Source organism: Clinocottus analis, unplaced genomic scaffold (genome assembly GCF_023055335.1).
Source record: "Clinocottus analis isolate CAN_PGR_092001 unplaced genomic scaffold, fCliAna1.0.p SCAF_16, whole genome shotgun sequence".
In the NCBI taxonomy this organism is placed as follows: domain Eukaryota; kingdom Metazoa; phylum Chordata; class Actinopteri; order Perciformes; family Cottidae; genus Clinocottus; species Clinocottus analis.
This window is the reverse complement of record NW_027175887.1, coordinates 4305749-4333728: the sequence shown is the minus strand read 5'-3', so window position 1 is coordinate 4333728 and position 27980 is coordinate 4305749. Positions and strand designations below refer to the sequence as shown.

Below are 27980 nucleotides of genomic sequence, written 5' to 3'. Positions count from 1 at the left end.
CCTTATTGATGCAAAATTGTATTAAAAGTCAAGAGTTTAAAATTTTGTGAATGCAGAGTTTATGATTTTGTGAGTGTAAAAGAACAACACTTGAGAGCTGAGGTCGGTGACATGATATCAAAAAAGTTTTATTACCATGAATTGAGCAAAATTCCTTTTTTTATATCCATAAATGACTGAAAAACGACAAGACCGATCTTTTTAATCAGTTAGTGACTCATTAAAAGCTCATCTCAGCTGTGCATAGAAGTCTACATGATCCTTTTAGTCTTTGTTGTTGAAGCCGTGTTTACAGTCAGACACAGAACTGCAGCTGATATATGATTTATCCTATTGACAACAACGATCCATCCAGGAGGCGTTATTTTTCTGACCCATCATGTGAAAATCAAAGTCTCAGTGTTTACAATTTTAAAAGTTACTTAAAAAAACCCTTGAGGCATCTGTTGAAAACGACGTTAATCTGAAAGAGATTAGCAATAAGCATCAATACATCCATTCACCCAGCGCGCAGGCCATGACGCAGCTCGTAAAAATATTTTACATAAAAAGCTGTCATGTCGACTGACAAAAGGTTTGCAGAGTGACTTGGCCACAGTAGCTTAATTCACTGGTTAAGATGAATTCATTAAGTCAGTAATGTTCAGTTTTTAAAACACAATCTGATCCATTTTAAAAACAGATACTTGATATTTAGGGGATTACACAGTAAATAAACAAAACATCACATATTAAAATACCTGGAATGATTCATATTTTAGCCAACTGCATTTTCAACGTGGACTCACAAAATGAGTAAATATTTCTCCGTCACTTGTCACCTTCTTCAGCAACGAGATTACAGTACACCAACCACTGGTTTGGAAATATAACAACATGAGTGCAAAACATGAGGCTCTTAATACATTCTGGAGTAATAAATCCCAACACTGCTGAATATTTTAGTTTTTAGGGCTAGTTTCATGTCACATGCTCCACATCGCAGTGCTGTTACACTGGCCCCGAACTTCAAACGTTCACATACATCAACAGCTAACACTTCCTCAGTTTCTGTCCCTTTAAAACAAAACAAAAAAGCAGCTGGATTTATTGCACACACTTCGTCAAATCACCCTGCTGCTGTCCATTTGTATTTAGAGTAATCATATTAATAACATGGAGATGATCAGTAGTACCTTTCAGCAGTTGTAATCTGGGATGGAGTTGCTTGTTGTTGGGGGAGGGGGCATGTTATTCCAGGACATCAGGACTCATGTGGTGGAGCGTCAAAGAAAAGCTCCCGACAGAACCTGACCGTGTCCTCCGGAGAGTAGACCGTGAAACCGATGGTCCGTGGGTCGTTGAAAATTTCGTAGTCGTTTCCCCCCTGAAAAGACAATCGTCAAAGATTATAAATCCATATTAACATTCTTTCAGCCAAAGCTTTCCCAATCTAAAATCAAGACATTTGAGCTAACAAGCCTGGACAAACAGTTTGATCTGAGCGAACACTTTCTTCATGCTCATCAAGAGCCCTGTCGTCATGTCTCCAGCACCACAGTAAGTCAGCTAACCTTTGGGATGTGTTTATGGTCGGCTTTGCATTAAAGCCGTTGTGAAGGTAAACCCCCATACAATAGAATATTGAAATTGCTAAATCCCTTATTTAAGATGAATCTTTATGCCGCTGATATTAGACAGCAGTGTAAATGTGTGCAAATCCCTGCAGCCAAGTTGCGAAATATTTGGAAAATTAATTCCCAGAAGAGTGTGGGTCTGTTATGAGCAGCAGATTAATGCCTCTGATTTTAGAATGGAGATATTCAACAATCAATGTAATCTTGGATTATCCACATCCCCTCGGCAATGCAGTGTGTACAGAATGCAATTAGTAATCAGTGTCAGTGTTCGTATCCACATCACTGCACCCAGTCCTCCTGTAAATATTTCCCAAGATGAACTTACATCCGACGTCTCGTTGCCAAAGAAATAGATGGCGTTTAGGCCTTCGCTGTCCAGCAGCTCTAAACACAGTCTCTTGTCCCAACCCTCTGGAAAAATGTCAAAGCTGATGAGACCACCTACAGACACACAACCAACAGGACATGTGATCACCCTTGTTGTAATTATTTAACATATGCATTGTAATCCTTCAATAAATAGATGTAACAATATGGTGCATTTTAAAGACAACATAATACATATGAAACCGTGCACTCAATATGTTGGTGAATAGTTTTCTCTTTCTCATTCTTCTACCTATTTCCATTCTGGGGAACACAGTGTTTGCTGTCTGACCAGAGGCTGTGACTGATGGAGGCTTTTGGAGCCCCTTTTATCCAGCAGGATACCTGTTTGTTTCAACAGTTGGCAAAGAGACACACTGCAGTCCGGAAAAAAAAAAGGATTTGCCCAAATAAACACACACGGTGTGTTAGTCCATCATTGACCAAACAATGCCAATCATTTTCTATATTCATAGAATCCAGAGACAACAGTGTCGGGCGTGATTGTGGCTGCAGCTCTTAGATAAGGGCATAGATTGCGACGTGTGTTTTACAACATGTTCTTTACGCAGTCCAGCTCTGGCTCTCATTACAGCTTGTTGTTCATCACTTTATAAAGGTCACAGAAAAAGCTCCTTTGTTGCTTGGCTGCCAGTCGAATGATCATGCAACCGTGACATGGAGCCAAAAAGTCTCCTCCAATGTTCTACTCGGCTCTTGCCTTTTAGTCCTCCCTTCCCCCTTAAATACTATTCACTGCCTTGTCAATAACAAAGGCAACAGCTGAGGAGCCTCCAGCCAATCAGAGGGCTGTTTCACTCACCCACCCACCACACGCCTCCATCCTCAACACCTTCAACCCCACACAATAAACACCTCAGTGCTTCAACCACCTCTGGGATAACCCATTCCCCGGAGAACAAAGTCGGGCCGCTCAGTTCACATTGCATAGATGTGCACATAATCCTTTTTAACCACTCCCCTAAACCATTAAAACATAAATGAATTACACAAACGGCCTCTTTATATACTAAATATAAATAAAATGCACAACAGTGAATTTCCAAAGAACATAAAGACAGAAATGCAATAGCTTTAAAAAGCCGTATGTGGAAATTAGTAACATAAGAAATTTGATATTCAACATTCTTCAAAGGGTTTGCCTATCTTTAACTGCATCTCCTCCTCTGGGATTGCTAACATTTCATAATTAAAGAATCAATACAAGATGCATGCTTTGACCTCACATCCTCAGTGTCTCTTATAATCTGTGCTCTCAGTGCAGATTAGATAGAATGTTTATGCAACACCTAAATAACATTTACAATCAACACCTACAAATGAGACGGTAGTACCACATGTAAACCATACTTTGGTGTTTCATTTTGAACCTCTTTACTCTTTACCCTCATTAAACTTCTATTGTCTTCTTTTTTACAAAATAAACTAAAACACTGGCAACGAAGAAGATCTTTGGTAGATAATAACATGAATAAGAGACCAGGTACCAGGGGCAGCAGTGCTGAAGCAGAAAGACACTGAGAAAGGATCTCATCTCACAATGAACAAGCTGATCATTAATCTGCGCATTTCCTCTGCGTCAGAGAAAACAAAGTGAACAGTAAAACATCTGCAAATGGCACAAAAAAACAACAACTGGCTCTCTACCTCAGTAACCTGAGTAGGTGAACGACATCATCAAGCACTTCAGCATCAAGTGCTGGAAATAATATTTGACAACAATGTGTTTGACAGAATACAAATAAATACCCTGTGCTTTAATTAGTATTATTATTAATACTAATTCTAATAATAATCAGATCGTATACTGTACAAACATATCTCCCCACTTAGACTGATCCTGACTGTTGAGCTTAATATCTTTAGGATCCATACTTACCTTATTGTTATTTTTCATATTCACACGCATCCCATTTGTATTAAAACCGCTGAGCAGCAATTTTACTCGAGATGATTCAAGTTTCATGTTGTTTTATCTTCTAAACTTTCGGTAACATGATAGCTATATGTTGAACTCTGTGAACTCAGAAAGCGGAAAGGAGATGAAGTCCCATTTCCCTTTTGTGCTACGTGCTAGCTGTCTGTCTGTCTCTTTTGTTTGCCTGTATTGTGAAAAGCCTTCTGAGGTCATCAAGTAAGGCTCAGACCTCGCAGAGCACGTAAGCAAACATCCATTATCCGATTAACCTTACTGCTGCTGCGTCACACAGGGAGCGGGAACCGTGTGTTTGTATAATAGTTAACAGAAGGCTCCAACGTGAAGCACAAGAGACAACAGACAGATGTGCTGTAAAACTAGTTTCTAATTAAACTACCGTCTTCAGGAAGACAGGAAGAGCTGGAAAGATCACGCTCCAAGAATACAAACAAAGAGACGGGTAGAGGCGTGGTAAAACTATAGTAGATGAGGTCATGTCCGAATATCATGGAACATTGTCATCTGCTGTTTTGATCCCCTATCCCCTTCTTCAGGAGACATTTGATGTCAAGGTTCAAAAGGTTAAATGCAACATGCAGTATGCACTGACATGATACCGATTCTTACAGGTGTACCTTCCAATACAGAGTACAGAGCCGATACAGTGCTCTCTTCATGCCAAATCTAAAATCTGTGTGCTTCACATCGAGGTCCATGCAGATGTTTACAGGCTGTGTTACAATCGATTCTGCCCTGAACCGGTGACAAAAAATGCTGGAAAAAAAAGAATATGTGATCGGACTCATTTATTTGTTTGCCAATAAAGTCTCACTGTCTCCTGGGTCTCGAGGCAGCAGAGATGCTAAGAGACAAATACACACTGGTTCTTTTCTCTCGTACATTTATGGCTCTACTGCAGATTAAGAGAAGACTCAACTGCCATTTCCTGAATGTAATTTGAGACCCGTCACAATTAGAATTAGTTGGTCAAATATTACAGGATGCATGGTTTTTTGCGAGTGCAGGTTTACTGGAAGTGGGCTTTCAGCTTTCAGCTCTCTCACCTTTAGTGAACTGAAGTCCCTTTCCAGCAAACTTCTCTTTCAGGGCAGCAACAAATTTCTCCCTGATCTTCTCTCTCTGTGGAGAAAGTGACAAAGCAGTCAGAGTTAGCCAACCTTGTTACTGCACACAAGCCGTTTGTCTGCATTGAACACACCTAGAACTATTATCTGCTCCGTTCCTCAGATGTCACATGTGTGCAGTTTGCCATGCACAGGTTCATGTTGGTTCATATAATCTGAGCATAGAGGATCCTGCTGCATACATTTTAGCGGGAAGCTAAAGTGTTAAACCTCTCCTGTGCTGCTATCTGCTCCCTCCATATTGCCTGGCTCTGTGAACCGTCAATGGACAGCCTGTTCAGCGGGCCTGAAAGCTCAGCATTGTTCCACCTCTCGCTGTGACTCTCAGTGCCTGATGTGTTTAAATTTGCAGCTTGTTTAATTTGGCTACTGTGCATTTTTAATTTTGAGCCCAGTAATGTATCTTTGGTCACTGTTAATGCACTAATGGCAAGTCTTTTACCTTGTCGATTTCAGAGAATTCAATTCGCTCCTCCAGCGTGCAGCTCCGACCAACGGGGGAGATGTTGAGCATTCCATTCCTGAACTCAATGAACGTTCCCCTGCCGGGCAAAAAGGGACATTTTACTTGTTGAGAGGACTTAAATGAGGCTGCCATTCGTATAGCCAGGAGCTAATCCTGCATAACAAATCAAGGAATTTTACACATTTGAAACAAGACTGAAGATTAAAGACAACAATGGTGTTTTAGCTTTATTACTACACAGAGATCACGATGATGCAGGTTTTTTCCTGCTTCAACTGGTCAGGGTGGATGAATTACCAGAAATACCAGAAAATCAGGTCAAAGGTGTGTGTGTGTGTGTGTGTGTGTGTGTGTGTGTGTGTGTGTGTGTGTGTGTGTGTGTGTGCATGTGTCCACCTGGGAGAGAAAGTAACTTGTGGCCTGACTGTTTCTTAAGATTGGTCAAAGTCTCACCTTTTCTTTGGCAGCTTGATGAGTCCCATGTAGCTGAGGCAGAAGTTGATGAGGTCCTGCAGCAGCTCCTCTCCGATCTGGTTCTGTATCGCCTAATGGGACGAAAATGCACTTGACGGGCTGTGCTCTGTCTTATTCATGTGACAGGTGACTGAAATTGATAACATTTGTTCCATTTGCCCTGAAGATCTGGCTTGTCGAGACACAACAACACAACCCGGTTCATGAGTTACATCATTTATTTTATTTATTTTGGGTTAAACATACGTTTCATACAATCATGGGGACAAATGTATTTTTCTCCTAATAGATCATTTATTATACTAGCAGATATTGTTAATGAAGATGGGACTGAATGTTCACTTACATGTTTTGAGAGGAGTTTCCCGTCTTTGTATTGCACTGTCCCGTTCTCGGCGAAGACATAGTCAAACTTTTGCATCACTGCAAGAGAGGAGACAGATGGATCAGGGCTATATGTGCTCATTTGGTTCATTAAGACACACACACACACTCAAATAAATTAACACCAAGGCCTGAATATGGAAGAATGGAACAGCCTGCTATTTTTACCTGGTAGCAGATTACAGTGTATGTAACACTGCCTGGAAAAGCTAAGTTTAATCTCTCTGACCTTCCCAGTCACTTTAGCCTGTAACTGCCCTGCAAACAACGCTCTACACTATTAAAAACTGCCTGGTTTCACTTTACCTTCAATAACACAGCAGTCACATGCAAAACAGCACAATGCAGCATTAAAAAGGCATGTAGAAGATGAATATAAAATAACGGCCGGACCTTGTGTGACAAATAACAATAACATATTCCTCTCACTGTGTTATTGGCATGAACATTTTGTGTCAGGTACATTATACTGTAGCAGCAACAACGATACCTGCTGCAAATGCGTGCATGACAAAGTATGAAAAGGATTCAGCTTTTAAACACACTTGGCAAGGTTAGAAAACCAAATGGCTCCTTCTTGGCTCAGCCTCTGCCCTTCAATTGGACCGTAATATTTACAGACAAGTTTCAGCCTGCCCATGACCATACAATATGTTAACTCAGCTGGGAAGTTGTTGTCACAGCAGTGTGAGGGCCAGTGCGCTAGTATGTTTTGGCAGCATGTCTGGGTGACATAGATTGATAGTAAACCATAGTGTACGACTGGAGTTTAACCTGTGTTTGTTTATGTTAATTTTTTAAACTGTGGCTCCCAGGTGCTGTTACAAAATGATCTTGAGACATTCATGATGAGTGGAAAGGCAACAAGAGACAGTTATTAGCCCGGCCTCCCGCATTGCGATATTGATAAATGAAAAAAAGGGTGTTCAGTCTTGTGTTATCATCCTTTTTTTTATATTGTACACGTTATAGCAATGTGCACAATGGCCTACATCCCACATTATTCCCAAGGACCATCATCTCTGCTCCACTCTCAGTGGACTGGTGTCCAATTAGGCAGAAAGCACATTGAAAAGGTTTAGGTCATGCAGTGTGACCCAGTTGTGTAAATGGTACAGCATGCAGTGAGTAAACCCTACGTGGTTCAGACAGGAGGAGGACTGCTTACCATCATCGCCCTCCCCGAGCTGCTCAGCAATCTTGGAGTAGTCGGACCCTCCCACGATGCCGATCTTCACTTTCCTCCGCAGGGTCTGGAAAAACTCATCCAACTGTGGGTCGATTTTCTGCAGATTACAGGAAAAATGCACTGCACATTATCGCTTTGTGTTAACTGGTAAAAAAAACACAAACAAATGTGTGTTATTGAAGCATCATAACACAGAGCAGAGAACAATAGACAACGCCACAGAATTTGCCTTTGTGGTATAATCATTTGACCGGATTTCCAATTGTTTTAGCATATGGAAGCTGTCAGCTGCACCACATTATGTAATACACACACGCACACACACACACACACACACACACACACACACACACACACACACACACACACACACACACACACACACTAGTTTACCTTAAATGAACCTGAACGTTCACACTCAATGGACTCATAGACAAAGGAAAGAAAGAGGCAGAAGGACGAAGCAAAAAGCATCACACATGGACTGAATAATAGAAGAGATGTTTTATGCTTTAAATCTTACATAATTTACAAAAATACCCAAAAACTAGGTTGAGAAAAGAGGCATGTATCTCAGATTCTCTTTAATATATATATATTTTTTAAATCCTCTAATTAAAGCCCACGTGAGGTGACTATCAGGGTAGTTTTTATGTGTGTTGTGACAGAACTTAAATAGACGTCAGATTGGGAAGACACTCATCCTCTCCCTGAAAATAATCCAGGGGCAAACTGTGAAGGCAGAAGGGCGAGAGGAGCAGGATCTGCAGAGAAGCAGGGCGCTATTACGAAATTTTATGATAACCAATAACCTATAATATCGATTTGGATGGGAGTGAGCTGCTCACCTCTCTCGGTGCTGTCAAAGTCCCGTCCACATCAAAAAGGCAGAGGATGTTTCGGTCGGACGAGAAGCCGTTTGATTTCTCCATTTCTTCTTCTCTTCGAGTTTTCCTTCGTTACAAATTGCGCGTGTCACAGGTTCACGCTCGTGCAAACAAACACGTAATAATACACATTCACGTGAAGGAGAAAATAATCAAAGTATCCAGCAGCCAGGGCAAATATCCAAACAAATAGGGTTTGAAGATGGAAATTAAAGATGGTTAAATGAAATCTCCTCGTGCACTTATTCTTCTTAAGCTTCTTCTTCGTGTCTACAGTCCCGCTGTCACGGCTCAGCTCGGATCAACCGGGTTGACCGAAACCGTCAAGCTCAACAAACACGGCCCGTTTGTACGTGTCTCGTATCTTTTGCAACACTGTACGCTACACCAGCAACAGCCAATCACAGCCGGGGTGCTGCGAGTGGGCGGGGCGCTTCCGTCAGGAGCAAACTGACCTTTTGCCTACAAGAGAAAGAGTGTAAGTGATGCAGAACAGAAACAGACCAGGAAACAACTGAGGATGAGTCGTATAAACAGTGTATTTCTGGAGTAGAGTAGTACCTTATTTGTCAATGAAGAAACGCCAGAGGGACTTAGTACTCATGAATAAAAATCATGCATGAGAATAAGGAAAGCAAAATACAAATCAGTTGTTTATCAACAGATCTAAAGGAAAGGATTCGACTGGTTTGAAAAGCAATAATAATAATAATAATTATTATATATATATAATATATATATATATATATATATATATATATATATATATATATATATATATATATATATATATAATAACTTCTCTTCATTCGTGAGTTACAGAGATTTTGTAATTTTCTTCTGCTGTCTCACTCGATAGATCATGTGTGGCCGGCTCTTGCTTTTACGTTTGAGATCTTAAGAAATAATGAGAAACACAAATAAAATCCCCTGATTTTATGATTATTTTTTTTTTAGAGGTTTTATAACACATTCTAATTTGTAAAAGGTTTTGTTACGTTTCATAGAAAATGATATGCAACAAAGGTATAGTTGTTTTACATTCACCAGACTATATTTTTTATGGTTTTATTTTTAAGTCAGTCAGACCTCTTCAGGCTCAGGCTCGTTTATACGAACCCACGCCTGTATTTAATTTCAATCTCTATATCTATATTACTTTGCAACAGTGGCAGCTTAGCAGCTGACAGAGAACTTCTGGTTTACAATGAGACTTCAACTGACGTTGGTGCTGATATCAATACTGATGCTGACGTTGAGGGTAAACAAGGTGACATAGGAACGCCTTTCATTAAGAGATGACACATAATTACTGCATTAAGTGACACATGTGAAGTACATATAGCTGTGATGAAGATAGGTATTATTTAGAGGTGGAAGACCCTCATTAGCTAAACTCTGATAGTACTGATTAAGATGCACCAAACCAGCCCAACTGCTTTAATTTGCTGCATCAACACCTAAACAAATACAAAAAAATGTTGACCATCCCTTTCCCTCCCACTGCCTTTCTCTCCATACACCAAAGGCCCTTCTCCTGGTCTGTGCGCCAGCACAAACACCCCCTGTCGCTGGAATAGTGCAATCATTTGCAGAAGCAGGGCTTTGTATGTATGCCAGTGTTTTTTTTTTAACACACTCAGAATGGACAGCAATCGGACCGTGCGGAGACATCTGCTGGATCTGATTAGATTAGATTACATCATATATAACATGCCTATATTAGATGAGGTTAGATAGATCTGTTAGGAATATATCATGTACATTTGATTTGATTCAATTCAATTAGGTTGGAAATAAAATAAAATAGATAATCCTTGATTGGTGGATTATATTATGAGATGAGATAATTGTGGCACTTGATTTAATTTGATTGTGTTAGATCACCTTTCTGTTAGACTGCACTCCCTGTGTCTGTGACAAACACTTTGTTTTAAATAAAAGGCATCAAAAACACACTAATCCTTTCAGAAACAACTCAGACAGTTCAAAGTCTGACAGGCGACTCACAGGTGCGAGCGGTTAAGCAACAAACAGTGACGCACTGCACGCAGAGCTGCGCCTTTTTGTATAAAAAACACTCAAAACAAAAGGTTACGTGGCATTTTGTATTAAATGATACTGAATCTGTATTTATAGAAGCAACTCAAATCTCAATTGAATCAATGAAGTCAGCACCATGATACTTTCTGTGCATGAGGAAAATTGTCATTTCACAATTCCTAGCAAATCTTTTCTGGTGGTGTCTTATAAATCCATGGGACGTTGGCAGCTTTTTGATCCATGTAAGCAACACATCCACAAGAGGGCAGAATGGCAGTGAGACAGAGATGGCACCGCTCTAGAGCGGTATTGTGACTCATTGAATTACGGTATACCAGGCAATTACCCTAATCCAGAAATCTCTTGTTCTTGGAAATAAGAAATACTTTGTTTTGTCCTCAATCAAGTTTTGTCAAGTTTTGTAGTGTTGCAAAACTACACAAAACTTGATTGAATTCTTTAATAAGATATAAAGGAAACACTTTGTAGGATTCTTGCTGAGGGCACTTTTGCAACAGGTGACTTAATACTGGCGCCATAAATCACTTGTATGTTTTATCTTTTCCGCATTTCATAGCAATCATAAATCACTACTCCGTGGACATGAGTTTTAGTATAAGTGATAGTGTCAGAACACAAACCAATTTGACCCCTTTTTGGGTTCAGTACATACATATATGTCACATATCTTTGCATAAAAGGTACCATTATATATTTAGTTGCATTTTAATCATGTTGACAGACCTTTTGGCATTTATGTCTGGTTTCAGAGTTTGTTTCAGTGTCAAAGTCAAAACATTTGGTGTCTATAAAGTTAGGTAGTCATTTATGTGCGTGATTTATTAGTAAGATGCCAATTGATATGGTAAAATTGTACGAGGAAGGAGGCAGCTGAAGGCAATTATTGACTAATCATAAACAGACTAATCATTACCCTCTGAAATAATGAATATGCTTCTTTATCTGACTTCGACCTCAATCCTCAAGTCTCCGAAGCAGACGGGATCTTATATCTTTAACCTTTTAGGCTTTAAAAACAGTGGTGTTGTCAAAACACCCCATGAATCCTTTAGTTAATCGGTATCTCAATTATTGACTACCTCAACCTGTCCCTTTGTCCCAGGCTCATTTGTTCCGACTGAAGACGTCAATCTTTAAAGAGACAGTCCACCCCAAAATAAAAAAAATACACATTTGCCTAGTTTTAAAGATGTTGTACATACAGATGTCTGGTATTCTCCCGGAAGAGCTGGGAGTTGTAATTTTTTTAACAAGAATAACAAGAAAAGATAGTGTTCATTGTGGATAGTATTTTTGGACACAGATTAATAAGCATTGGTGCCCATTTTGCATCTGTATCTGTACTCTGAGCTGATTTAATGTTTTGAAGAATTATGTGGTCTTTCACTCCAGATACCACACTACAGGAAACGAAGGGTAAAACTATGCCAAATATAATCCATGGTTCATAAAATCTGATGATTTCCATACCGGGATTAAGGCCCACGTTAACAAGATGGAAATAAATAGTCAGCTGTGGCGACTCCTAATGGGTACAGCTGAAAGCAGAAGAAAAAAATAACATTATCTATCTGCTTGTTATATATCACATGTCAAATTCAGAAGGGCGGTTTTATATTGCATCTGTGGAAACTTGCTGATCTTTGAAATACAGGTCACTGGGTTCAATAAACGTCTGAGTTCTTTTTGGGTCGAGGAGATGAAACACTCAGCAAGATAAAAATAACTTAAGAACGGACGAGATGTTCTTTCAAGATTAATTTGAAAATGATCCACAACTATGGTTTCTTCTAACCTCATATCTCATATGTATAAGTGTGAGCATGTGTGCATTATGTGTGCACGTGTGCATTGTGTGTGTGCGTTGTGTGTGTGTGCGTGGCCTTCATGCTCACAGGTGTGGGTGCTTTGTGGGTTGAGCTGAAGGCCTCCATTAAAACAGCACTCTTATCTACCTTCATGCAGAGGGGAAAGTGCTCACTTGGACCCATTTTCTCAGACTAACAACAACAGCCACTGTTAACAGCATTCAGTTGCTATTAAACAGCCACGGTGAGACAATAAAACAAAGAGTCTTGTTCCTCTTAACCAGTTACCTTTTCCTCTGCCTGAGAATAAGCCAGGGTGTGTTGAGACGGAAAACCTCTTCACATGAAGCGGTAATGGGTCTAAATGGCCGTGTGCCCCAAGCCAACCGTGCTATTACGACGTCATACGTGTGTGTTTGTTTAAGACGTTTACGACCCTGTAAGGTGGCGGCCAGACAGGAAGCTGACTGATGATGAATTGTACTGGAAAGACATGACGTTTTGTTTGGAAATGTTGAGTTCAAATGTGTAAGAACATTGTTTGTTTTGGGTGGTAGAACCATACAGCGTAATCATGTTGTGGGTTTTGGTGGAAATTTCAAATTTATTGAATAAAAGGAAATAGCACGATACATGATCTTCTTCTTTTGTTCACCATGTACGCGGCAGAGCTTTTGGAGGGATGATTGAAGCTTATTTCAATTCAGTGACACAAATGTCATGTAAATATGATTTTTGAATCTGAATGATCGTAATTGAAATTCCTCTTCTTAGAAGTGAAGCAAAGAACATAAAAAAGTGTGAGAAAGACAATTCAATCATAGAGTGATAAAAGAGTCGGACACCAGCGAGATTTAGGACTGGCAATAGGACCGCAGTGTGTTTGTAGAAGATGTGTGACGAGGACAGACTGATAGTGAGACAGACAGATACTGAAAAAACTGTAAAAGATACAGCCATCCCATTTAACAAGTCATGATCAAATAAACTATTATGGCAACCATTTGATGAAAGTATTAACATTGTGTGCAGTGGCAAATGATTCCATCCAAAATCTGAGATTACATGATATTGCATTTCTTTGATAACATGATGACTGTTAAGATGGATGTGTGAGCAGGTAAAGGTTTGTGTAAACAAACATGCCAGCATGTGAGGCAGTGCCTCAACATACGATGCATTCACAATGATCATGCTAACAAGCAGATGTCAAGTAAGTTCATCATCTTGGTATTTTCACCAGCTGGTGCTGTTTTGAAGATACCAGAAATGTATTTGATGCATTTCATTGCAACTTTAGAGGCTCTCTTCTATCAAAACAAATACAATTAAACAGTACTGGTGGCGCACTCACACTTTTCATTCGGTTTTTACAAAGATTAAAGCTGCTTTCCTCAAAATGTGGTGACACTGGTTTATGAGCAGTTTGGCCAAGACTTTTACAGGCTTCATCCACCCTGCTTTTATAGCAGACAATATTTATCACCTCCACACAAGCCTTCACTTTTATTGCCTCCTCTGACCTTTGCCCCTCTCCCTATGCAAGCTTTCCCCCGCCTCTCCTTTGAACAAAGAGTCCCCAGAAATAAACTGATTGTGTAAAACTAAGGCAAAATAGTATTTTAACTGATTCCACTGTCTACGTTTAAGTTGTTTTTTTTCCGCACATGTACAATTATTCTGCTGTTGTCCAATTAAGAGCCGGAAAAGTCTGTGGTGTTTTATTCTTACACTTACTGCAGGTTATTACCAACAGATTAGTCACTACAAAAATGTAAATTTGTAAATAATCTTTGATGTTATTCAGGCAGGAGATGTAATGTGGAGGCAGGCCTGAACTTCATGTTTACACACAGGATGATTTATGAGCTAAATAAGTTTCTAAGTGAGCTGTCAGTCCAGATGGAGTGTGGGAGTCTTTCCTGCCCTGCCCTCCGTTTGAATGGTGCACCGACTGTCACTTGACTGTTGTTCATTAACGTATGGAGGACAGGTAGACCAGACCATACCAAGGAGGAGGATTATTGATCTCAGGCTTGAGAGGAACAACTGGTGTGAAACCTGCTATCGATTCTTTTGTATTGGTTGTGTGGAAACACCAAAGTTTCTTTTCTTCTGTTTTATCTGCATGCTGGACAGTGAACAGAGACTCCTGCCTATTCACTGAAGAGTCCTGTTCACGCTTGTTTTTGGACCTATATCGTCAGTTGAGAGGATTTGTTCAGGCGGACGAATGTAAAAACCTGACTTCGGCCTCTGTTTGTCAGGACAGGGTTTTGTAGCTTTGACATGTAGAAACTTTGGAATAGACACAGACTTCTGAGGGAAACAGGAAAATCTCACAGACCAACATGTACAGCTCACAAAGTTTGCCTTACCTGGGAGTGTTAATAGTGGCGGTGGTTGGGAACATGCTGGAAGACTGTTTGTCATCGAACCATACATACACCATGAATGTTGTGCTGGTGGAGGACAACACTTATGGGTGGAGTCGACCATTTGTTCAGGCGGCCGTGGAACGAGCCATTGAACAGGACAAGCAGGAGAACGATAACTGTGGTAAGGACTGATAGTTCACAACTAAGACTTTATAGACAAATGGAATCTGATACAATACGCAAACAAATAAATAAATAATAAAAAAACTAATGGTTTCCAAAATGAAAAAGATTAAGATAAATCAAATCAAGAATTTAATGATCAGTTCTGTCACAAGGAGCCAACGTTGTTTTTTGAGGCAAGTGAAAGATACATTTTAAATAGATGAAAGTGAAGTAGAAGCTCCTCGAAAACCTTTAAAACTTTAAAAAACAACAAAGTCAAGATGGTTTATAAATGTATTCATTATTTCTCGGCATCCTGTTGAGCAAGAAGAGGGTTTATTGCATCACCACTGTGTACATGATGAAAGAATGCCGAGGATGATAAACAATTTAAATGTGATTTAAAAACAAAATCTGCCCAAAATTTTCTTTAAATTATTCATGAATCCACGTTGGTTGGGTGAAGCTTTTTATAGATAATTACCTTTTTATGACTAGATTCACAAAATGATTAGACTTTATAACTGAATTTCAGACTTAATGTACCTTGATTAAAATACACCTGTTATTAATTAAAACAAATTAAGATCAAATCAATTAATCAAATTTCACACATCATTTATCTTTTTTTTAAACACTTAATCAACAAATACATGCCACCAGTGTGTTTCTCAAATATGGACGATATACTTTTCTACATATAAACTTTCAACAGAACTAGAAACTCTTACCATAAGTACCCGTACAATAACTTTGCCTCAACCAAAGACATTGCTGTTTTTGAGGCGAAGAAAGAGCTTCTCTTGTGATAGATGCAAAAAACATGTTTTATACACTGAAAATAATCCAGCACAGTCTCCTTACATTCTTTCTTGTTTATCTTAACATGTGCAGAGATAAATGTAACACACTGACAATTAGCAGTCTTGAGTCAGTCTTGAAGTTGTTCATGGCATATTTTCCCAGTTTGGCGGATTCTAGATGTTTCCACCTAATGTTAGTGCTCAGCTACAGGCTGAAAATTGTCTGTGAAAAATCTCTTTTCTGAACTCACAGAAACTCTTCAGACGTATCATGTATGTATATGTATACATGACATGTCTGATGAGTATATACCCGTACAGAAAAGAATAATTTCAAATCAAAAGTTTGTTATTGGCAGTATCGATACTGTTGAAATATGACCACGGTGTCTTCAAATGTGTCCTATTCATACATCAAGAAAGCTAAATACAGCTAAATGCAGCATAAACCAGTGTTCTCTAACCACCTTGGGACAAGGTCTACGTATTTTTATACGTAGATCTGTTCCCACTAGAACAAACTTCCTTAAATTGATTTTTAGATTTAAAGTGTTCCTTGTTAACTAAACACACACACTTCACAGTTTTTAATTGGAAAGCCATAATGAAGATATTATTATTATTTGTCTTATCATCGACAACCGATGATGACCTTAACTCTTACTCCTATCCTCTTGCCCCCCAATCATCTTATTATCAAAATATACACTTTGTAATATTCAGCATGGTTCTTGCTGCTGCTGTAAATGCAAAGCTGCATTTACCCCAGTGGGCGATAAAATCAGTCTAATCTAATCCAACTTCACCAGGCCAAAAAAATTAATGAACAATTTTTTGATATTAATAACTCTTATCTTCTTTCCATGACTCAAGGTTTAGACTTCAAGTTGACAGCTAACTACAACGGCTTTAACACCTCGTTGTACAACCGGCAGGGCTGTGGCAGCAGCACCTGTGAGGGAGTGGCAATACTCAAGATGCTGCATGTGAGTGTGGTCAAAAGGTGTCAAAAGATGAGATGGCTAAAGAGTGTTAAAAGTGTTCCTGCTAGTGCAGCCCTTAAAGTCAAACCCATCAAGGGTATTGTGGTAAAATGTTTGATGTGAAGACGCAATGAGAGGATTTGTGAAATAAGGGAGCTATTGTTAAGAGTGATTAGGGATTAAACCTTTCTGTGTGGTTAAGTGCACAGTTATAACATTGTAAGTTGCCTTTTCTTGTGGTTTGGTCATGTATAATCCCAAGATTACTCTTTAGCAGATACAGTTACGTGTCAATTGCACCATGACAGAATCAGTGTCCTGACTCACTTAAATGTTGAATTAGAAATAAATCATTTCGTCAAACTATTTCCACGACAGTCACAAAGGCTCAAATGTCAATCGTCAAAAACTTCAATAGAAGTAATTTGTCAGTGCCTAACAGTCAATGATAAACAACCTCTTTGAAGACTGACAATCTTGCACCAACAATATCGCCATTGCAGGGGTTGCCATCACAGTAGTAGATTCCCGGGCTTTAAATACAGCATAGTAAGTGACACACAATGCCTCTGTGATGACAGAATAAGTGCATGCACTGTATCTTTCTGCAGAGTAAGAATGAGGTTGGATGCGTCATGCTGGGGCCTTCCTGCACTTACGCCACCTTCCAGTTAGTGGAGTGAGTATCTGTTTCTGTTTGATAATCTACCACCAAACAACTGACTAATTCTGACTTTTTAACCCCCATTATCCACCTTAGTGATGGAATTGGCCTGAACATAAGCATTCCCATCATCTCTGCTGGGAGTTTTGGCCTCTCGTGTAACTATAAGCCCAAACTGACCCGAATTCTGCCTCCAGCACGCAAGATATCAGACTTATTATACAACTTCATGATAACAGTCTTGCCATTTAAGCATTATTGGAATCACGTCTACGTCTACAAGAAGTCCACCAACGTAACTGAAGACTGCTTCTGGTGAGACAACACAGGCTGCGATTCACTTGATTGTTCTGCAGCTTTGTTCAGCACTAAAGCATGTGTCACTTTTTGGTTTCTCCTCCTCGCTTTTTCTCCAGGTACATCAACGGTTTGGAAGCACCCTCTGCCACCTTTGCCACAAAGACAAACAGAGAGATGTTGCGTGGGGAGGACGATCTGATAAAAGCTCTCGACTCTAAGAAAAGACACAGCAACAGTGAGTATTTGGTTTGTCTGTTTGAGTTATATATCAACACATCAAGCGTGTCATTTTTTCAACCAAGCTTGAAATCAAAAGGAGTATGTTCATCTGAAAAACATAATCAAATATCTACATATATGGATGAGTAAACTAACTAATCTGGACAGTAACAACATTAGTGTGCATGGAGTGAACAGGAAATTACTCTGGGTCAAATTCTAGTAGTACAGTCAATGGGAAAAATATTAGCCAAATTGTTCCAGGAACAGTTAGTGCTAGTGTGTGTAATGTAAACTCCTGTATGTTTAATGTGTATCTACAACTTGCCAACTACGTAGCATGAAGTTAAACTGGAACAGATCGGAGAAGAAGGAAACTTCAGCTCAAGGCCGGTCTCTAATATACACCTGATTCAAATGATGCCTGCACCAATACTCTCTGCAGTTGAGGCACTAGTCACTACATCATGATAATTTATGGTAGTTAAGTTATTTTCAATGACTAGCATAACTAGAATGATATTTTTCTAAGCTAGGTTAGCACACCCACAGCCTAATCATATTAATTTGAGCTACATATTTCTACTCCCAGAGTCGAGGTAATTTAGCCTGCTTTTCTGATTTTTCCTCTTGGATTGACGCTCCAGACCAAAGTACTAAATGGGAAATACTACTGAGGAAGTTGGGGCAAGGTGTGGGAATGTGTGTGTGTGCGCCAACGGTACTAAAAATATTTTTTGCTCTTGGTCTGTTGGTGAGTCGGTTGGTCCACCACTTTGGTCCAGAGTAAAATATCTCCTCAACAAAATGTTATAAGTGGATTGCATCACTTATTGTACAGATATTGATGTTTCTGGAAGGATGAAACCGACTTGGTGATCCACTGACTTTTCCTTTATATCCACCATGAGTTTGCAAGTTGCTCGTCACCAGCCCACTTTTTGTTGTGAAATATGTATGAGACCAGCTTGTTGTTGTTGTTTTAAAATACAGTACATATCTAACTCGAACACTGAAAGTCAATCGGAACCAGACTTATGAAGTATTGTACATAGTAACATTGGAATAATGGAGCCAGTGCTAAAATAAGTTGTTTTAAAATGTTCTATTGCAGTTTTCATCTTTTGTGGGGGCCCTGATGACATTGTTTCAATAAAAGAGAAGGTGGACAAGATTGATGAAGACATCATATTCATTCTCCTTGATATTTACAAGTAAGCCTGTCTATGATGACACCATTTTGCCCTTATGCTGTGACCGAGTTTCACAAGTCTTTTCAGTCTAAAACAAGAAATCAGAATAAACTGTAAAATAAGATTGACTGTTCATAGTGACACCGTTTATCTTCCCACAGCCCTGAGTATTACGTCAACACAACATCCAGTCAGGCTATGCAGGATGTAGTAGTGATCACTCTGCCAGAGAGGAACTACATCTATGGATCAAACTCAACATACAACGACACGGTAAGCAACATTTCAAACAAGACTGTGTCGGGAAATGATTCTTGCACCTTTGACTGTTTGGTCTATCTTTCCATCTAACGGACAGATCAATGACTATGTGGCCGGGTACCATGATGGGGCTCTGTTGTTTGGCAAAGTGCTCAGAGAGAAGATGCTCAGCCAGCGAGAAAACAGAACCGATGATGTGCCTCTGGATGACAACCCTTTTGTTAATGTCTCCTTTGACGGTGCGTATGATCAGTGACAGCTCAAGGTTAACAGTACAATAAAAGGAAGAGCTTTTAGCTTTTGGTGATGCAGTTGTGAGAAGATGTGAAAACTATTTGGCACTATGCGTACAAGGATGTCTCAGGTTCAGGTTGTTGTGTTGCACTATAGAAAGTGTAGTAGTGTTATCTTAAAGATTTTCAATGGGATGGGTGAATGTTTCGCTGATTTCGACAATGTGAATGAGGCCGCGAGATTTCAGAACGAGACTCCTCAGAGAAAGATCTGTAGGCAAATCTAAAGCAAAGGCAAAGACTAGACATTACGTTTACAGAATTTTGGACACATCCGCAATAGAACTTTTGTAGCTGATTTAATAACATACAATTATACATTAAGATTGAACCACGTCGGAAATAAAAAATGCTTTCTTCATTGTGTGTGTGTGCATACGTGTATTTATCTTTGTGTTTTTCAAGCAGGTATGGGAGGACACTATGTGCTTGATGAGTATGGGGACAGAGATGTTAACTTCTCTATGATTTACACATCAACCGTCACTGGCGAGGTGAGACAATTCTCCGTTCAGCAGTTAGCACAGTGTCAATGTGAACATTTGTTTTTATACTTTGCCTCGGTCTCCCTCTAGTACGAAACCCTGTTGATGTTTGACACATCGCAAAATAAAACCATAGTGGTAGACACAAACCCCGCCCTGATCTGGAACGGTCACCTACCTTCTGACGTGCCAAAAAATCCAAATGGTAAACACACACACATCTACACAAACACACTCACACACACACACACACACACACACACACACACACACACACACACACACACACACACACAGCACACAAAACCTCATAAAATTGTATTATTTCGTAGTTCTTATTCCCGGTACAACTGTTTGTGTGTGTGTGTGTGTGTGTGTGTGTGTGTGTGTGTGTGTGTGTGTGTGTGTGTGTGTGTGTGTGTGTGTGTGTGTGTGCTTCCAGACTTAGATATGCAGGACGTGATTGTGATCGTTCTGAGTCTCAGTGTTGTTGTGGTGACAGCCATCGCTCTCATCTTCTACAGGTAAACGGCTGCTGCATCACACTTGCTACATGTAGAGCTTTAGCATCAGTAAAGCTGCATTCAGAGACCCGGAAGATATACAACACTTTTGAGTGTAAATTCTTGGTGACAAAATGTTTTTGATGTTGGATACCAGAAGAAGTACTTATAAATAAAATTTGGTCATTGTGGCGTATAAATGAAGTGCTTTGATGCACTCTGAAAGCAAAAGAATGTTTCTACAAACCATGTGCCGTATGCATGTTTTTACTGTGTGTGTGTGTGTGTGTGTGTGTGTGTGTGTGTGTGTGTGTGTGTGTGTGTGTGTGTGTGTGTGTGTGTGTGTGTGTGTGAATAATTTTAGGCAGAACAGGAAAGATCGTCTGATGCAGAAGAAGTGGTCTCACATCAACCCACATCTGATTGGTCCACTGGACGAGAAGGAGGTCTCACTGAAGGTAAGCAGCCTCATCAGTCAACTGTCAACCCACATGTTTAATGTCTTGGTGGCCTATTATTTGCATAGGATCCCTTTGCTTATTAGTTGCTCGTTCACACCTATACTGTTCAGTTCATGCCACCGGTCTCTGATTGTGGATATGATGGTGTGTGTTTATTCGGCAGTCAATCAAACAAAACCTCTGCGCTGTTGAGAAAATTTGTGTATTCTCTGTCTATGAGTGGTTGCTCATGTTTAGTGATACGCTGAGCTGCCCCTAGTAGCCTGATGGTTGGAAATGAGTCTAAACCTGTCTAAAACAAGATCTAGATTTCCTCAGCAGGTCTCATGTATATTGTGCAGCGCAGTGTTCTTCTTTTTTAGGTCGGTCTTGGTTAGTGCATCTGCTCTGTTGTACAGAAACTCAAAGACCACTCAGCAAGAACCGTTGACTCTTTTAGTAAAACATTCTTGAGATACCATCATGTCAACAGCTAAAGTTATATTTAAAGATGCAATGTACAGGTTTCAGGGCATTAACATAGCAGCACTCAACAATGATCAATGTAAAGATCTGGAGGAGTAATGTCTTCCTCAGCAGAGAGCACCTCTGTGTGTGGTGTAATCCCATCTTCTCCCTGCTAATGCCGCCATCCCGACTGCAAGTACGTTACCAGGTTATCGAAATTGCAAAGTTTCTTGATAGACTTTTTCCTTACCTTGACCAAATCTGTCATCCGTCAGGCTTTGGAAGTTTACAGAGTTCTATACTTTTTTTTTTAACATGATGCATACTCAAAATTTGATGAAATCATATTTAACAAGCTCAGAATATGAAATTATATAAGTGTGTGTGTTTGTGTGTGTGTGTGTGTGTGTGTGTGTGTGTTTGTGTGTGTGTGTAACAGATTGATGAAGATAAGAGGAAGGACAGCACTTTCTTCAATCATCGAGGCCGCTATGACAAAAAGGTAACTTCCAAAATTTCATATTTAGTCTTAAAAAGAACAAAAAGAAAGAGATGATGATGTATTTTCCCTCACCGTTTAAATGTGTCTTATTTCTCTGTGTTCTTCAGCCAGTGATCTTGAAAGAGTTGAAACAGACAGACGGAGACTTCACGGAGGACCAGAGGATCGAGCTGAACACTGTAAGACACCCCTGTATCGATTTTACCTTCATATAAAACTCTTTTGGTAAACCTACCTCCACCTTTCTCCCCTCTTGTAGCTCCACATCAAAACAATCTTTCTCCTTAAATTCATGCAGTTCTTACACTACATGCTTTTGGATGGATAAAGATAATGATTTCTGTCAGTTTAAAATGTTACGGCTAATGGATTAGATGTGGTGCTTTGACATTGTGATAAGACTAAAATATTGTGAATGAATGAGCATTTTCCTCTCTAACATTATATAAATTACATTTTTTACTACATTCATGTCTCTGGCTTTAGATGACACGCATCTTTCTGATCTCATAGCAGTAAAAGTGTTGCCCAATTATTTTTTAATGAAAAACCCTTTTTGTTCCACTTCCCTGCCCCTGCCTCTGTGTTTCAGCTGCTGCGTATAGATTACTACAACCTGACAAAGTTCTACGGCACGGTGAAGTTTGAGTACGGTGTGTTTGGGGTGTTCGAGCTCTGTCAGAGGGGTTCCCTCCGGGTAAGAGCTTCACTCACACAGTACTCTTTCCCTTCAATATCAGATCCTGTTTTTTTTAACATCGCAAGATAGGATATCTTTATCATGAACTACTATGCTTAACTATGCTTAACCTGTATAATGTGTCCCAAGATAGTCTCATCATTGTGTAAATTTCAATGCAGATCTGGATCCACATACAATATAATAAATTAAAAAAGATCACTTTTATTCAATTAACATAACAAATTCAAAGAACGTTGTGATTTATAGTCTTGTTTTGCTGTTTGGCTGACTGAGATGCTTTGGGAAAAAGACCTTGCTTTTTGTCATAGTACCTGTTATTTCTCCCCCATAGTTATTGCTTGTATCTTCTCTCTCTTATCTTCCTTAGTATTTTACATAATATCTGCTTGTTTTACCTTTTAAATTGATTTGAAAGCTTTTTAAGCCTCCATTGTGAATCCTGCAGCAGTGCATTCAACCGCATCGTTACTCTGGTGCAATGATGATCCGACTTTACGTCATATTACATGATTACGTATGGACCAACTTGTTTATGACGGCTCAGTGTTCTTCCCTTTTCACTGCTCACAATGACTTTACTGTTCATTTGATAAGTCATTGACACAGATTTTAAGGAGCACTAATGGTGTGTGTATGAATGCACGTAGTCACACACACACACACACACACATGAACTTGTTTACCTGTTTTCCCCGCAGTACATTCTGAATGACAGGATCTCATACCCAGATGAAACCTTCATGGACATGGAGTTCAAGATATCAGTCATGTATGACATAGCAAAGGTATTGTTTGTTCTTGTTACCAAAGGTTTTTGTCCTTTATATAAACAATGTACCCAACAATAACAAAAACAGTTTTCTGTCTCTCAAGGATTATTTTCCTTTAGTGATATTTATTCAAATTCAACAGCATTTTCTGAATGGACATGGCCGTGATTGTTTGACAATCTTTTGCCTCAGTGTATTTTACTCAACCTCACTCACAATGCTTTTAAATTAGAGTGGAGGGATATTTTACACAACAACTCTGTATAACCATCCTAGTCACTACTGTCCTCCTACTTTGTGTATGTACAGGGCATGTCCTATCTCCACTCCAGTAACATTGAGGTCCATGGTCGCCTCAAGTCCACCAACTGTGTGGTCGACAACCGCATGGTGGTCAAGATCACTGACTTTGGCTGTCACACCATCCTGAGGCCAGGCAGAGGTCAGTTTGACATCATCACTAAGGTCAATTTTTGATAGAAACACTGAGAATAGTCATCCTCTCCTCTCCTTTCTTCTCCTCTCCTCTCAGATGTGTGGACGGCCCCCGAGCATCTTCGTAAGGATGGGGTGTCTCAAAAAGGCGATGTCTACAGCTATGCCATCATTGCTCATGAGATCGTTTTGAGGCGGAGCCCGTTCTATACACAGTACTGCTCTGATCCTTCAGGTAGGCCTGAGTGATTTGGCACAGCATTAAGCTGAGATAAACAACAAAACTAAACGTACTCTGTGAGTGCACGACAGTTTACACACCTGCTCGCATTGATTGTCTTCATGTCATCCAATCCCTCAGAGAAGATCTACCGAGTGCATAATCCCAGTGGGATGGACGTCTTCAGACCGGACCTCACCTTTGACGGCGCATCAGAAAGAGAGGTCGAGGTAAGAGAGTCACAAACTCTGAGCATGGTGGTTTATAAAACAAAGCTGCTTAGACTCATCAAAGTAAGATAAAGAAAGCCATACACCCGCTCCCTCTCTTTGTCCGTGTGTATACAGCTGTTCATTCTGATAAAAAACAGCTGGGATGAAGACCCAGAAAGAAGGCCAGATTTTAAGAGAATAGAGGTAACTCTGGGAAAGATTTTCAGGTACGTCAACCCCACACATTTATTTAGTCAGACTTTCAATTATTTGAAATAGTGTTTGTAATGTTTTCCTTTGAAACAGTAACCTGCACAACCAAGCCAGTGAGACATATATGGACAACCTGATCCGTCGCTTGCAGATGTACTCCAGAACTCTGGAGCATCTCGTGGAGGATCGAACCTCTTTGTACAAAGCTGAGAGGGACAGAGCCGACCGCCTCAACTTTATGCTACTTCCTGGGTAGGCTTTGTCTCTGCAGATGTGTTACAGAGGGCGGCTGAAAACATGCTGCGCTGAGTTTTTTAAAATCTTTATTCCTAAAAAGGATCAAATGTTTATTGTTTAAAAGGCCCGAACTGACAAAGCAACAAACAAAGAGAGGAACTTTGTATTAAATATTTTTTTATTCATCTCATTTTCTTTTTCTTTTTTTTTCTCCGTTTTATCTTGATTGCTCATAAAAATTCATTGAATCCTTCAAGCAGGAGAGTTTTTGAAAGTTTTCTAGTTTTTCTTGCAAAAAATCTACAATGTGTACTTATTTCTACTGTGATTTAAAAACTTTCCTGATTTTTGTCCCTCTTTTGGTAATAAGTGTATTTCCCTCCTGTGGAGGCAACGAGCCTCCTGCTCAAGACAAAGCTTCACCTGCATGTGCATGTCATACTCCCTTAGCTAAATGTAACTGACAGCTATTTCAATTTCTTGAAAAAGCCATGAATTAACGTCAGTATTTTTCACTGTCCCTGCGTCTCCTCAGCCCAGTGGTGCGTTCACTGAAAGAGACGGGCAAAGTGGAACCGGAGCTGTTTGAGGAGGTGTCCATCTATTTCAGCGACATTGTGGGATTCACCACGCTTTGCCACTACAGCACCCCCATGGAGGTGGTGGACATGCTCAACGACATCTACAAGAACTTTGACAGCATCCTTGACCACCATGATGTCTATAAGGTACCTAAGTGTGAATTCATGCCAGCAGGCACTGGCAGCACAGCGGTGAAAGTTAAGCCCAGAGGATCTTAACTATGTTTTTCTGGGTGTGTTTGTTTTTATATTTCGAAGATTAATCTTGTGAGATAAAACTTAGACTTAGACTTGTTCGAAAAAACTCTGAGGTAGTTGGACTTAGACTTAGTGTTTTCATGATTATGGAACACAGCTGATGAGTTTGAAAAATGTAATGATAAAGCTATTCATCTTTTGTGTCTCAGGTCGAAACAATAGGAGATGCGTACATGGTTGCATCAGGTTTGCCCAAACGCAATGGCGACAGGCATGCAGTGGATATTGCCCACATGGCCCTGGACATCCTGGCATTTGTAGGGACTTTTGAGTTGCAGCACCTGCCCGGCATCCCTCTGTGGATTCGGATCGGTGTGCATTCAGGTAACAAAAAGTCCTCTTTTGTTTTATTTGATGCTTACTCTTGCCCATAAACTTCCTTTACATGAACAATGTATTAATTAATGGGCACAAATGGATTATAATATGCAAAACTGTGTTTTCATTATTGTATAATTACCTGAAACTAAGAATTGTTATGTTTTATATTATATTTATGTTTACACAAATACCCAAATGAAGTAGATTATCAAACACTATTTCATAAAATATTATAAAAGACTACATTTTATTACTACTTTAAAAATGTTTAACTCTCCTTTTCAATTTTATCAGTCCAAGCACATTATTTCCCATTTCTGTCCCACATTCTCTTAAATGCGAACAATGTGTGTACACATGGTTGTGGGAATGACTTTAAAACACTAAGTCAGTAAATGAAAGGAGTGTGTAAATAGTAACAGTTATGGATGTGAAAGTAATTTAAAAACACAGTAGGTGGCCGTAATATACTGTTACAATGCCAATAATTTAACTACAAGAAAAAAGAGAAAGTCTAAACCTCATGATGTTACTAACCTCTAGTGACTGAATCATGTAATGATGAGCCAAAGACAATTTTAAATCGTTTTGATCCATCCAACTGGAAATGATAAAAAATAAATAAGATAGTATTGCTTGTCTGTGTGTATTTGTGTGTAGGGCCGTGTGCAGCAGGAGTGGTGGGGAACAAGATGCCCCGCTACTGTGTTTTCGGCGATACAGTCAACACTGCATCACGCATGGAGTCCACGGGCCTTCGTAAGAGACAACAAGCATCTTAACACAGTCACAATTGGTGGTTCAGGTGCAGCTTCTGATCTTACGAGAGCTGAGGGTTTGACCCTTATGATTCTCCCTCGTGTCGCCTTTCCAGCTCTGAGAATTCACGTCAGCCAATCTACCATCAACATCCTGCAGAGGACAGACTGCAAGTTTGAGTATGAAGAAAGAGGAGAGACGTACCTGAAGGTGAGCTGGGTTTGCTTTGGCTTGTTATGTACTCATCAATCCAGGTGTTTACGTTAGAAGTCAACTGTACAGATAGTGGCTAATACTCTCATTCCCTTTGTGTCTGTGACCGTTTGTCCCTCGCCCTCAGGGTAAAGGCAAAGAGATGACGTTCTGGTTAACAGGAGTGACTGGGGGGAAGTACAACCTGCCGACACCACCAACAGCGTGAGTAAAGCTCTGTCTCCATTGTGAGAGATACACTCAATCCCAACATTTCCTTCCAGCTCACTAGTGATGTAAACTGTGTTCAGCTACAAAACAACAGTAAGCGTATTGGAAATTTGGGACACTGCATAATAAAGCAATGCATACATGTAATCAAGCATAACGTCATGTAATTATTACCCAGCTTAATGTCGCAGAAGCAGAAATTGTTCAAGCAAAACAGGGATTTTGGCCCTTGTGTCATATTAACATAATTTTAGGCACTTTTTGCCACATTTGCATCCATAGTCCAAAATAGTCCTCATGTTTACAGGGAGAACTTCCAGCGGCTCCAGCAGGACCTGTCAGAGATGATTGTGTCCAGTCTGGAGAACCGCGGAGTTGAGAGTGAAGGCTTTAAAAACAGGAAGACCCTGTCCACCAAAGTCCGTCGGGGAGAGACTAACAGCAGCCTGCAGGGGAACAGCCTGCCGGAGTACTTCCACCTGGCTGTCACTGACAACCCCAGTACCTACCTGTGATGAGAGGAGCTCTCTGTACAATACTGGCCATGAAGTAGACGTCACAGAAGTACATCATAGCCTGCACCTGTCTGAATCAGCACTGCTGGGTTTGTTCCAGTGACAGCGGAGCAGCCGTGGGACAAGCAGGCATGTGGAAAGTGAGACTTGTGTGTTGATGTAATGATAAACGGTCCAGCAACAGAGTCTCAGTTGTCTCAGTTGTCTCTTTAACCTTTGACGCTTCATCCTCTCAACACCCATCCTTCTGACACAAAATGATTTCTTTATTAGTCAATGTTTTGCTAAAAAGAAAAATACACCCTCAGACTTTTGTATATATCATTTAAGATCCT

The 27980-nt window shown here is 39.9% G+C and overlaps 2 protein-coding genes across 3 annotated transcripts; one reads left to right on the top strand and one right to left on the bottom strand.

Moving 5' to 3' along the window:
• Positions 1-552: 552 nt before the first annotated feature.
• Positions 553-8817, bottom strand: LOC137787238 (phosphomannomutase 1-like). Of its 2 annotated transcripts, XR_011077620.1 has the most exons (9): positions 8431-8817; positions 7562-7679; positions 6356-6432; positions 5989-6080; positions 5512-5611; positions 4989-5064; positions 1945-2060; positions 1176-1366; positions 1002-1056 (listed from the first exon to the last, which is right to left on the bottom strand). XR_011077620.1 is itself a non-coding variant. In XM_068579570.1 (8 exons), exons 1-8 carry the CDS (start codon positions 8512-8514, stop codon positions 1244-1246), a joined length of 786 nt encoding a protein of 261 aa, XP_068435671.1. In that variant the 5' UTR covers positions 8515-8817; the 3' UTR covers positions 553-1243. The 2 variants fall into 2 exon arrangements, 1 of the variants encoding a protein (XP_068435671.1); XM_068579570.1 differs by having other exon boundaries at positions 553-1366.
• Positions 8818-14692: 5875 nt separating this feature from the next.
• gucy2ca (guanylate cyclase 2Ca) lies at positions 14693-27645 on the top strand. The gene is made up of 27 exons (XM_068578839.1): positions 14693-14900; positions 16561-16673; positions 17282-17349; positions 17431-17649; positions 17751-17869; positions 18968-19067; positions 19208-19319; positions 19405-19546; positions 20009-20094; positions 20176-20290; positions 20528-20609; positions 20953-21046; positions 21936-21998; positions 22106-22177; positions 22591-22695; positions 23400-23486; positions 23781-23913; positions 24004-24141; positions 24268-24356; positions 24474-24565; positions 24645-24803; positions 25324-25516; positions 25777-25951; positions 26609-26707; positions 26823-26917; positions 27048-27124; positions 27438-27645. The coding sequence occupies exons 1-27, from the start codon at positions 14693-14695 to the stop codon at positions 27643-27645; spliced, it is 3243 nt and encodes a 1080-aa protein (XP_068434940.1).
• The last annotated feature ends 335 nt before the right edge of the window (positions 27646-27980 follow it).

Excerpts from the sequence above, each read along its gene's own strand:
- LOC137787238 (XM_068579570.1), bottom strand. The coding sequence starts at position 8,514 with ATGGAGAAATCAAACGGCTTCTCGTCCGACCGAAACATCCTCTGCCTT. Across the intron at positions 6,433-7,561 it reads GCTCGGGGAGGGCGATGATG|TGATGCAAAAGTTTGACTAT; the intron begins GTAAGCAGTCCT and ends CCTCTCTTGCAG. Across the intron at positions 5,612-5,988 it reads ATCAAGCTGCCAAAGAAAAG|GGGAACGTTCATTGAGTTCA; the intron begins GTGAGACTTTGA and ends TTTGCCCGGCAG.
- gucy2ca (XM_068578839.1), top strand. The coding sequence starts at position 14,693 with ATGTACAGCTCACAAAGTTTGCCTTACCTGGGAGTGTTAATAGTGGCG. Across the intron at positions 20,610-20,952 it reads ATCGCTCTCATCTTCTACAG|GCAGAACAGGAAAGATCGTC; the intron begins GTAAACGGCTGC and ends GAATAATTTTAG. Across the intron at positions 22,178-22,590 it reads AGAGGATCGAGCTGAACACT|CTGCTGCGTATAGATTACTA; the intron begins GTAAGACACCCC and ends TCTGTGTTTCAG.